The 12,425-nt window shown below is 40.8% G+C and overlaps 2 protein-coding genes across 11 annotated transcripts in view; both read right to left on the reverse strand.

The window, feature by feature from the left end:
- Positions 1–21: 21 nt before the first annotated feature.
- lsm8 (LSM8 homolog, U6 small nuclear RNA associated) lies at positions 22–2,889 on the reverse strand. The gene is made up of 4 exons (XM_085770028.1): positions 2,759–2,889; positions 2,450–2,490; positions 1,339–1,466; positions 22–277 (listed from the first exon to the last, which is right to left on the reverse strand). The coding sequence occupies exons 1-4, from the start codon at positions 2,787–2,789 to the stop codon at positions 187–189; spliced, it is 291 nt and encodes a 96-aa protein (XP_085626154.1). The 5' UTR covers positions 2,790–2,889; the 3' UTR covers positions 22–186.
- Positions 2,890–7,858: 4,969 nt separating this feature from the next.
- The window catches only part of grip1 (glutamate receptor interacting protein 1), a 92,515-nt gene continuing 87,948 nt past the window's right edge, over positions 7,859–12,425 (reverse strand). For all 10 annotated transcript variants that reach the window (XM_085770012.1, XM_085770009.1, XM_085770004.1 and 7 more), the window contains 3 exons: positions 11,695–11,811; positions 11,429–11,575; positions 7,859–10,345 (listed from right to left, as the gene is read on the reverse strand). In XM_085770012.1, coding sequence (XP_085626138.1) covers positions 10,043–10,345; positions 11,429–11,575; positions 11,695–11,811 — 567 coding nt within the window. In that variant the 3' untranslated portion in view covers positions 7,859–10,042. The remainder of the gene's footprint in view (positions 10,346–11,428; positions 11,576–11,694; positions 11,812–12,425) is intronic.

Genomic DNA, 12,425 nt, shown 5'->3' on the forward strand with positions numbered 1-12,425 from the left:
ACAGCAAGAACATCAACTAAATAAAAAGACGGTCCCTGAACGCAGCGCTCGACAGTGGAGATAAATGTTGAACGTGGAGGAAGAGGAGGAGAGAGGGAGTGGTTTCAGACACAGTGAGAGTCAGACTGTTGCCACGGAGACGGTAACCATGACAGCAGGAGGTCGGGGGAGTCGAGGGGTCAGAGGTCAGTGGACGACGGAGTTGAGCGGCTCGGCTCGGATGTTTCCTAAGTCCAGAGTGGAGTCGGTTTCCTCGTCGATCTCGCCGATCACGGCCCTGAAACACACACACACACACACACACACACACACACAGCAGCTGTCAATCAAACTGTCAATCAGACGCCGATCGATCAATACACCGATCAATACTCAAATAAAACTTATTGATCATTTACTTTTCCTCCATTTGTCAGTCGCTATTATCTGTATTCATCACTGTGTGTTTTATTTATTTCATTCACAAGAATCAATTATCAATCGATCCATTTGTTTCCTTTTTATTCTGAATGTTTGTATTTGATTACGACCAATAAGAACTGTTTTAAAGGGATAGTTTAACATTTTTGGCAAATTGGCCCATTTCCATAATCCCTATAGTCATAGCAGTAGGTTCGTTACCTTTAATTGTCGGTGCAAGCTGTTTTTAGAACGGCGGAGCAGAGCCGTGAGCTGCTCAGAGCTACGCTACGGAGGCTCATGGGATTTCTTTGGTTTCCCTCATCAAACTCATCAAATACACAATCCAACAACTCCACAACGCTCTGGTGGACAAGTTGTGAGCTGCACATTCACCACGCTATGAGATAATAACACAACGTTACCACACAGAGTTGTTTTAGAGGGAAATAAAGAGACTGTTGATGAAAAACTGTCCCTGAAGGCAACGCGCATCAGCGGTTTTGCACGAATCTCCCTCTAAAACAACTCTGTGTGGTAACGTTGTGTTATTATCTCATAGCGTGGTGAATGTGCAGCTCACAACTTGTCCACCAGAGCGTTGTGGAGTTGTTGGATTGTGTATTTGATGAGTTTCGGCTGCGGCTCTGCTTCACCATTCTAACAATAGCTTACATCGACAATTAAAGGTAACGAACCAACTGCTATGACTATAGGGATTATGGCAATGGGCCAATTTGCCAAAATGTTGAACTATCCCATTAATAACAATGACATCATCTCCTTTAGTCTAATTGATATTGATTAAGTATCAGTTCATACACACGTCCTCATATCGACACCGACACATGAACACATCACAGCTCTATCGTCACTTCCCCTCTGTAAATATGAGTGGTTTTTCAAAATAAAAGCTTCTGATCGACGTGTGGGACTCACACGTTGTCTCCTCGGACGATGTAGAGCCCCAGCACCACCTGCTCCACGCCCTGAGTGGAGCTGAACACCCGCTCGTGGCTCTCGTCCAGGATCAGGTTGATGGTCTGGTCGAAGCCCTTCAGGGTTCCCTGAACGCAACACGACACAAAACACAAAACACAAAACATCAGGGCCCAGATGTTTTAAGAGGTTTCCCTTGTTTTTCCATCCAGGATCATTTAATCCATCTTTACTTCTATCCCAGTTGTTCAAAGCAAGCTATTTCAGATGAGCAAATCCAGATAACAAGTGTTTTAAATGTGACTGTGTATTAGACTGAAGGCTGACAGGTCTGTAAACAAGAAAATGGGATGTTTGTATTGCTTGCTGTGCTGTTTTTTTTTATTTCTTATAAATAAATGAATATATAGAGAGATATACTGTATATACAGTACATGAGTCAAATACAATATTTATTTTCATGTGTTTAAATTCAAACTTAAACTTTCATTTCACAATTATCCAGTAGTTGGGGAAAAGTTATTTTGTGGAATAATCAAAAGTTTACTTTACTTTATCAGATCGTTTAAAAATGTCTGATTTGAAATCTTTATTTTGAACACGTGAAAGCACTGAACAGTTAATTACTCCTAAATAAAAACCAAACCACACAAATTAACCATTCATGAAGGAAAAATAATAAAATAAAAGAGTACATAAAAAACAAACACAAAATTATTTTCTTTCTTCCTACTAATTAACCATTAATAATGAATAAAATAAAGCTAAACATGTTCGAAAAGGACTAGGAAGAAGTAAAAAAACGTATTTATTCCTACCACCTTCACTACCAGGTGCAGAATATAAATCAATAAATGTATATAAAACACCACTACATTATAAATGTTGTTTATTTGACCAGTTTGAATTTAATTAAAATCACATTTTGCTCCTGAATCCAATATCAACTCAGACTGGAAACAAACTGCAACATTTACAACATGTGATGACAATTTATGAATGAAAAACTGAACAAATGTTAAAACTCACAGCTCAGTCTGGTGGTGAATCATTGATCTACTGTTAAATCTATCAATATTTATCGGAAACATATCTGAAGTGAACAACTCACCACGATCATCCTTCCGTCCGAGGTGACGATGGCCACGGTCCCTGAACCACAGTTAAAGAAAAAACACAACATGTTCTGCACAAAAAACATCAAATTAACGTTAAAAACTTTTCTTTTTAACAACAAACTGCTGCTTTAATCCACATTTCATCTTTAACTCCCGTCCGGCGCTGATTAAATGTAAAGTTACATCGGTTTTAAGTCAATAAACATAACAACATGTGCTAACTAGCTAACTAGCGTGTTTCCATTCATTCGGACGGGGCTGTTAGCATGTTAGCATGCTAGCGGCTAGCGGCGGAAGGATACGGTTGATGTAACTCTCCAGGGCGGTGGACATGTTGCTTCCTGCCGGTTCTGGTGTTTATGTTTCCAGCGGAGAAGAAAAAGGCGGCGAGAGTTTTTTTTTTTACAGAAACAGCAGCAGCAGCAGCGGCACCGACAACGACGAGTAACGGCGGCTAACGGCTAACACACCGACAACACACAGGGAAACAGACCGGAACAATCACACACCGATTCACCGAGCAGACAGGAGCAGTAGAGCGCCGAGCGGTGACGTCACATCCGGTTTAAAATGAACGGAGGAAATTCATGTCCAAAGAAAAATACTAAGAAATGTTTATAATATAAGCCCGTCAATTTTATTCAGAATATAGCTTCTCTTATTTCCATGTATTTATTTAATTCTATTTTTTATCTTCTACTTTTACTCTTCAGATATTGTTTAATCTAGCTACATTAGTAATGGTTCAAAAATGTTTTCAAACTGTCAGTTTTAAGTAAATCTGAGTAGACTTCAGACTTTCAATTTCTTCATACTGATCTTCAACAATTCAAGTAATTTCAAACCATTTATTATTTCATCTCTTCAAGATTTCTTCAGCAGTTTCTTAACTTAATTCAGCATAGTTTCAACAATTTATTCAGCAGCTTTCAGCATTCACCTGTATTTCCTTCAGGAAATGCATTCTCTAGTTATCTTTTACTATTTTATTTTGTTTGTTACAATTATTTTTGCTCTTATTTCATGTTTGTCTCATTTATGTTTTGCGATTAGGAAATGTCTGATTGCTTGTAACCTATGTATTGTATACCTACTGTTGTACTCTGATCATTGTTGAACATAAAGATTAAAAAAAGAAGAAATGTACAAAGAGGTTTGTTTTTTGTTCCATTTTCAATTGTTGATGTTATTTGATGATGAATGAATTTATAAAAAAAAAAAGAAAAAAAATATATATAGCTTCTCTTATTTCCATGTATTCATTTAATTCTTTTTTTTTTTACCTATTTAATTATCTTTTACTATTTTATTTTGTTTGTTACAATTCTTTTTCTCTTATTTCATGTTGGTCTCATTTATGTTTTGTGATTAGGAAATATCTAATATGATATAATATGAATGCTTGTACCTACTGTTGTTCTTTGTACATTTCTTCTCTTTTTTTTAATATTCATTTATGTTCAACAATGATCAAAGAACAAAATATTAATTATACTAAAAATTACTTTTTTGTGCTTATTAATACAACAGTATGCACTGTATACTTTCCTACATAGGTCACAAAACTAATATTTCAATAATAGCCTATCTATAAACCATATTAATACATTAAACTTTTTTTTTTACACAGTTCAGATTGAAATTATTATTTTTAAACAAATGTACCTATTATTATACAATTATATTGTACTGCAGTGCAGAACTGGCAATGGAAGGCAGGTGAATTTAAGATTAATAACGAATGTATTACATCAATAAATGATATGTTGTATATCATTTTAATGTTATGTCATGAATTATAGTATCTAAATCTAAAGATAAAGTATTGTTGGCATTTATATGCTATTGTAAATTGTGTAGAAGTGTAAGGTGTTTTTGTGTGAGATGACACAGGAAGTCCAGTCGTCCCAGCAGGTCTTCATCTTTATTGTTGCTCAGTAGTCGTCCATACAAAGGAGGGGTGGAGGAGCAGTGGAGCCCGACAGGACAAACACCAGGAACGTCATGCTACCAAAGTATTAAATTTGTACAAAAATACTTTACAACATCCCTGTTCCTTTAAAGAAAAATACAGTTTAGTTGGTTGGTGAAGCTACATGGAAACTAATCTGACCCACTATTTCAAATGGCAGTGCAATGCATGTGTGTGTGTGTATGTGTGTGTGCATGTGTGTGTGTATTTGTTCGCTATATTTGTGGGGTCTGAAAACCTTCGTCCTACAGCTTCGACTGTTTTAGAATCAGGTTTCAGAGTCAGAACTAAAGTTATTTCAATGCTGTTCCCCACAAATATAGGATGTGTGTGTGTGTGTGTGTGTGTGTGAGTGAGTGGACGTGTTTGCTGAGGTGAATCACTAGAGTGCAAATCCCTGCAATGTTACACACACACACACACACACACACATACACATGCACACACATACACACACACAAACGGACACAGACACACACGCACACATACACACAGTTACTTCGTGCACACTAAACTACGTAGCTGTTTTTCTGCCAGAACCTGTGTGTTTGTTCGTCAGGTTTTGGCGGGAAAGCAGCTCCTTCACTAAACACAGTGTGTATGGCTTTAGATCTCACTCGTCATCAAACCCTCCTGAGGCCACGCCCCCTCAGCTCTGCGGCGCTTTGTCTCGGCTTAACGCAAGTCACGCGACTCCAACAGCAACACTAACCGGCCAGATCTTGAACTAAAGTGTCTGTGTAGCTATAATGTTCATCCTAAAATGGAGACAGCTTGTTATATATGCTAACTAAACAGTAGCTATGATAAGCTGTGTGCTAATCAAATGTTACCTACGTATATTTACGACGTGTTAGCCGTGTCTTAGCTTCAATCCAGGTTGTTGCTAACCACTGACAAGCCGTGTTAGCAGTGTGCTAACTAGAAATTAGCTGTTTGCCATGTCATAGCCTGATTTTCGCGCTGTGTTTGTAGTGCACTCGTCAAATGCTGCGTTTGAAACAAGTCGGACCTCAGATCTTTCCGAACTTCCTGCTTGAAAAAGTGCAATCGAAGGCCACCTCAAAGTCGTGTGTCTGACATCACACAACAATCTGTACCCGCGCAGAACCACACCGTCAACGGTAAAACATCGATTAAAATGCATTTAAATGCCAAAATACATTAAAACGTTATTTCTTTTAAATTGTTTTTGTGCCCTTTGTAATGTTTTTATGCTACGTGAAGTACTTTAAATGCAAAGTTTGTCCTGGTCCGCAATGTTTTTGATTATTCTGGCGTGGTGCATCTGTGAACGCTTTGAAGTCGAAACTCGTAGTTTTCAACTGGATTTTCCGAGTTCCCAGTTGTCTCAAACGCAGCATTAGCTTAAATCCCGGTTGTTAGGGTTAGCTAACCACTGACGAGCTGTGTTAGCTCAGTGTTAGCAGTGTGCTAACTAGAAATTAGCTGTTTGCCATGTCATAGCCTGGTTTTAGAAATGTGTTATTAGTGCACTAGTCAAAAACTAGCTGTATTAGCCCACTGCTAACAACTGTGTTGACCATGCCTCTTTATAGGCATAAATTTGCGAACCAGATATTGGCTATTTCATTACAGGGCCAACAATGCAGACGTGTTAATCCCCATGCAATCTGTGAGGTGTGAGCTGTAAGTATACGTATTCTCATAAAATGTTAGCCCTGTGTTAGCCTTGTTTCAAATCTACACTAACAACTACCTGTTTGCGAGGTATAATCCCCATGCTAACACTTAGCAGAGGTAGCCAGGTGTTATCCTTGTGCTGAGACCAAGCTCGTTTTAGCCCTGCTTGATATTAAATAACTAGCTAGTGGCTCCGTTTGCTTTGTTTTTAGCCCTGTGTTAGCTATGGGGTGTGTGCTAACCATATAGCCTACTAGCTCTGTTAGCTATGCGCCAACTAATAACTAGCTAGGTTTACTAGATACCGTAGCCCAGTGTTACCTGTGTTTCAGGTGTGTGCTAACCTCATATTTTTCATTAGCTCTGTGCTAGTTATGCACAAAGACATAAGCTGTGTCTCAATTTGAATACTTCCACTACTAATACAACGACAGTATTCGATTTGAGACAACACTAACTGTGACAAAATTGGCGCACTACATAAGTAAGTACACAGTGTACATAGTAAACTACATAGTGTACTCCTGGAAGTATTCAATTTGAGACACAGCTGTAGCTTCGTTAGCTATGTGCTAATCAAATACTAGCTGTGTTCCATAGACGCTAACCTTCTGGTGGGCGTGTGGTGTGCTAAGCTAGCCACAAGGTAACAATGCTGTTCAATACCAGGCTTGTGCTGACTGTGTGCTAACCATAGACTTGTTGTATTAGCTTATGCTAACACTTTCTATGTTAACCAGATGGTGAGTTAGTAAACATAGCTTATATTAGCCTTGTGCTAAATTTGTTAGCCTTGTTAGACTAATGCTAGGCTGTGCTATGTTAGCCACGTGCTAACCACATGCTAGCACTTGATTTTTTCAAAAGTTAAAGTTTGGGATGTTGTAAATCACAGTCACAATCACAGCTATGCACATGGAAACAGCCAATCACAACTATCCAAAGCTCAGAGTAGAGTCCGATACAGAGCAGCTATTGATCTTCTCTAATCAGCGAGGGTCTCTATTGGCCGTTGGTGCTGAGGGAGGGTTCTGATTGGCCAGTTTAAATAGTGAGTTCAGACTGAGGTGAAAGCAGGAAGATGTTGACATCACTCCAAAGTAAAAACACACACACACACACACACACACACACACACACACCCACCCACACACACACACATACACACACATACATTTACTGTCACAGGTTTCCTGCTTTGAACAGGACTTTTTTTCTCGTGTAACGTCGTCGTTTTTTCGTGGTTATGAGGTGAAGGTTTTCAGGGTTCAATGGTTCCAATGTGACTGAACCGTAGTATTTTTTAATCTATTTTACATCTTTTCAGGCTCAGTCGCCATGGAAACAAACAAACAAACAGAGAAAACTGACAACAGTCAATCAAAAAACACACAGATCGATTAGCATAATAGATCACTGTAACTGGGGGGGGGGGGTCGGGGCATTGGGGCGTTGGGGCGTTGGGGGAGTTGGGGGGTTGGGGGCATGCTTGGCTTCTTCCTGGGAGCTGATTGGTTTTGTCTGCATGTTGAAGAAGAGAACCAATCACAGACAGGCAGGGAAGTGTTTGTTTTTCTGATTGGTTCCAGCCAATCAGCTGAATCTGTCAGAATTGCCGTCTGTCTCGTCTTGTCTCTCGTCCTGGCTGCCTATTGGTCGAGGGTAGAAGGGGGGTGGGGGGTGGTATCGAGGTGGGAGGAGCTTAACTGGCCTTGTGTTTAACCCACACACATAACACACACACACATACATACATACACACAGTGTGGCCAGTCCAACAGGTGTAAACAGTAGAAAAAGAATCTTATTGAACTGCTCAGTGTCATCATCATCATCATTATCATCATTATCATCATTATCATCATAGTCGTTCACATAATTATTACTTTTCCAGTCTGCAGTTCGTTCATGGCACAGAACTTAACAGTAAAACCCTCTGTCTCTCTATCCGTCTCATTAGGGATGCTCCGATCAGTACCAGCTGACGATAATTATTGGAAATCACACGGTTTCTCCAAATCCATCATGGCCGACAGGTCTTCAAACGCTTCAACGACTCGTTTATTATCTGTTTATTAACATTTTCTGTCACTAAACCTGAAAAGTTAGTTTTTAATTTCTGTGCTGATACCAAAATAGTTTTCTTTTTAAATATACATGTATTTTTTTTTTTACAAAAGCCCACTCTCAATAATATTTGTCACCATAAGGTCCATTATTTAGTAGCTGTTCTTGGGCTTTTCACTTGATCAGATACAATTTGCCCAGTTTTCATGTTTTTCTGAAGATTTTAAATTTCGGAAGTGTTTATTGAGAAATAAATCAGTGTCTAGTTTTTGCATCTTGCGGCTAATGCAGAGTTCTTCTCCAATGAACTTTGGGGTTGTTTTATTTTGGATGTATGTGCAACTTCACCTCTAGATTTTTATCCAACCTTTACCTACGACAACCTTTACCTTGCACCTATCAACTCTCAACCATTCAACCATAACCATCTTTGACCTTGTGCCTAAACCCGACCTTTGGCCCAATCACAGTGCTTCTGCCCCAAAGCACCTGGTAAGATCCAGAACTTTTTTTTTTTTTCACTTTGCCGCACAGCTTTAGATCCAGTTGTGCAAGACGTGCAACAAAGTGTGGGGCGGCGTCACGGCTTCTCAGATTGTCAACCAGCATCTCTGTGCTGAGTGTGACCGAGTTCTGACCAGCGATGAATCACGTTTGGCTTGACATTTAAATGAAAACGTCGTTTTTTTTTTTTTTTAAACGGTTCCCAATTACATCAATCACCCCTTTCCTTTCACACCCTGATCGGAGCATCCCTCATCTCCTTGGCAACCTGCCTCCCCCATCAGCAGGTTCTGGATTCTGGACCGGTGTCCTATCAGTCTTTGTGCTGCTGTGGTTCTTGGCGGCCAGAAGCCATGTGGTTGTGGTTCTAGTAAGACCAGCGAGACCAGGAGTTCACACACGGTTCTGAACTCGTAGTAGCAGCGGCAATGGTTCTGGTTCTGGTTCTGGTTCTGGTTCACTTTCCTTGAATCCTCAACCAATAAGACCATGAGTAAGAACCAACCGTCTTGGACCAGTAAGACCATTGGTACCAAATATGCTTCTGTGACCCTGAGACCATGAACCAGAACTACGTCATGAGGCAGTTAAGACCACCGGTTCTGACTTTTTGCGAAACCAGTTGCCATGATTCTGTTATTACCAAGACCCATTCATGAGTCTTGGACCAGTAAGACCACTGGTCACGGCTCCAAGAAGCCCCAATTTTTAGACTAGAAGAACCAGCAACTGTTGATCTTATACCAGTAAGACCTTTGACTGTAGTTCTGGTTTCAGGAGAGCCAGTAGCCATAGTTTTGATCTCACTAAGACCAGAATTGAAGCGTCTTGGACCAATAAGACCAAAGACTGACTTCAGATCCTGTAGTACCTAATCCTAGACTTAGAACCAGTAACCATTGGATCTTAGACCAGAAAAACCCCTGGCCGAGGCTCTGGCATTACTAGAACCACCGGCCATGACTCTGGGCTAGTAGAACCAGTAGTTGTACCAGTAGTTGTACCAGTGGTAGAACCAGTAGCCATTAATCTTGAACCGATAAGACCAGTAGCTCTGGCCGTGGCTCCAGTTGGATCAGTAGTTATAGTTCTGGTTTCAGTTTAACACCAGTTGTACCAGTTTGCGTCACTGGTCCGGGTGAAAAGTGAGGAGTTGCTCCGGTCCATCAATGTGCTTTCAGACTGCTTCAGCAGTTCAAGGGTCAAACTTTAGTGGTCAAAGGTCAAAGTTCATCCAGAGGGTGTGTGTAGCACCATGGGGGGTCCACATCCAACCAGTCTGGACGGGTCTAATCCAGTGTGGTTCGGCTTCGTATCGTTCTCCTCGTTGACCTCTCAGTTCCAGTCTGGCTTGGACCAGTTCAATCCAGTTTTGGACAGTTTTTGTTGTTGTCGTCTGCTATGAGGAGCTGTTATTCACCTGCCCCATCCCAAGCCCCGCCCCCAGCCCGTCTCCAGGTTGGCTCCACTTGATCGGACCGCCGCCGTCCTCCACTTGGCCGATGGAAAGCTCGGACGGTCCCAGCTCGCTGCCGATTGGCTGAGGGGAGTGGCCGCTGTTGTTGGTGCCGTCGTTGTGATTGGCCAGCACGGAGGTGGAGGTGGGGTTTCGACTGATGACGAGATCCAAGCGGTTTGGAGACTCTGCGATCAGAGGAACGACGAGGCAGCAGTCGAAGTCTCTGGTCCGTACGTGGTTAATCTGGAAGACGGAAAGAAAGCGTTAATCTGGAGAGTAGTAGTAGTTGTTTATTCGATCTCTAACACAAAATTATTTACAGTTGAGCATCAATCACAGTCAATCAACCTTCCATAATACCATCACACGTTCATCTAGTTCATAAATAGATCGAAAAGGTGTAGGCTGAAGCTATCTATCTTATAGATGCCTACCCTTTAGTTCATATTTTCCAATTATATCCATTAGAGCTCTTCATGTATCCATTAGAGCTCTTCATGAGAGAAGGAAGACGAACAATAAAGTTCTGTATTGGTGGTCCAACAGGAGAAAAACTCAACAACTACTGGACAGACAGTCCAAGGGCAGGTTCACACCTAAAGGTCCTTTATTGTTGACTCATTTTCACGTTGGTGGCATTTATACAGAAAGTAATACGACCCTACCACAACTTTTTTTCCTTTGCCATAACAGTGAGGTCAATGGACAATAATAAGCTCACAATCACAAACATGAAAAAAAAATCACAAAGTTGGCTCATCATAAAAGCAGCTCTTGTTTACAGAGTCCATGCATCTCCTTGAGTGAACAAATTAAATGGACACAACCATAGAGTTTGGTTGAATTGCCCAACAGCTGTTACTTGTGACATGAGAAGACACTTCAGGTCCCTAATCCCTGACTACCAGGGGCTCGGCATACTCAACAACTCTTTAACAACATTTAGCAACATTTGTACCTTAATTAAACTTCTTTGGAGTCAGTGTGATAGTAAAATGACTTGTTCCAGGGAGAATGGAGGCTCTCTGCAGAAAACCACCTGTGTAAGATCAGAGCCTCCGACCCGGTGTCCCAGCTCTCGTCTCATGAGAAACATGGACTGCTTTACGTTACTACGTCACAAACACGCCCAGTAATCCCTAATCCCTTGTTCATGGATTGATTCTTGAGTTTTTACAAGAGGGAAGATATGCACTGAAACTGTAGGGGGAACTCCAAAGAGAAAAAAGCAACCAAAATGGCGAAAAAGCAACCGGACTTGCATAGTTCCCCTTTCTATATTCTAGTTTACAATCAATTACCTGTAAAACGCTCAGGTTTACGTACCTGTAGTATTCGGTCGAAGGCTCGGAGGCCGCCCTGCTCCGCCGGGCCTCCTGGTCGGATGTTGTTGACGTAGACGCCGCGGTCCAACAAACCGTCAGAAACACTGAAACCAAAATCCTCCAGGTCTGAGATCTTCTCTAGGGTCAACTACCGAGACAGACAGAGAAACACTGTTAGAGCCACGACACCTGAACAAACAAACTTCCTGTCGTGATGCGTGATGCGATGCGAGGCGTTCAGGGGCCTCGAGGCGGTCGGTCGGTCACCTTGTGGAGCTCCACAGGGTTCTGGTTCAGGATCTCGTTCACTTCCTGCCTCATCTTCCTCATGGCGAAGGCTCGTCGTTGGGGGTCCGAAGGTAAGGTGTTGGACCTCGGGGTCACCTGGGAAAGGTCAAAGGAAGAAAGAACCATTAAGAACGAACGTTGACGATGTGACATCACACAGGTGTCATCAGGTGTCAACTAGGGATGTCACGATTACTTGTTTTCACAATTAATCGCGGTATTAAACGCCACAATTAATTGATCGTAAAGATTCCTAAATACCGTCACTTTCCGAAAAAGATTATATTGGAACTATATCGGCAGATGTGGCACCAAAGTAAAGGAAAATGCACAGATACTGGTCCATTTACCTAACGTAACACACCAGGAATTTAAATGTTAGCATATTATTTGTAATTTTAAAAAATGATTAAAATAAACTGAAATATTTGGTATAGATAACAATTAATGACTTAAATATTTCGAACACTTCCCCTGGGGATTAATAACTGGTCCTATATTAAGAGATTGGTAATGTAATTATATTTTGTCTATATTTGATTTTACACATTCATAGTGTTGTGAAATTTATTGATGCATAATAATCGTGATAATCGTAATACCATGATTAATGTATGCATGTTTAATCTACATTAGTAATGGTTCAAAAATGTTTTCAAACTGTCAGTTTTAAGTAAATCTGAGTAGACTTCAGACTTTCAATTTCTTCA

This window comes from Trachurus japonicus, chromosome 23, assembly GCF_045865225.1.
Source record: "Trachurus japonicus isolate A0001 chromosome 23, Traja_1.0".
Taxonomy (NCBI): domain Eukaryota; kingdom Metazoa; phylum Chordata; class Actinopteri; order Carangiformes; family Carangidae; genus Trachurus; species Trachurus japonicus.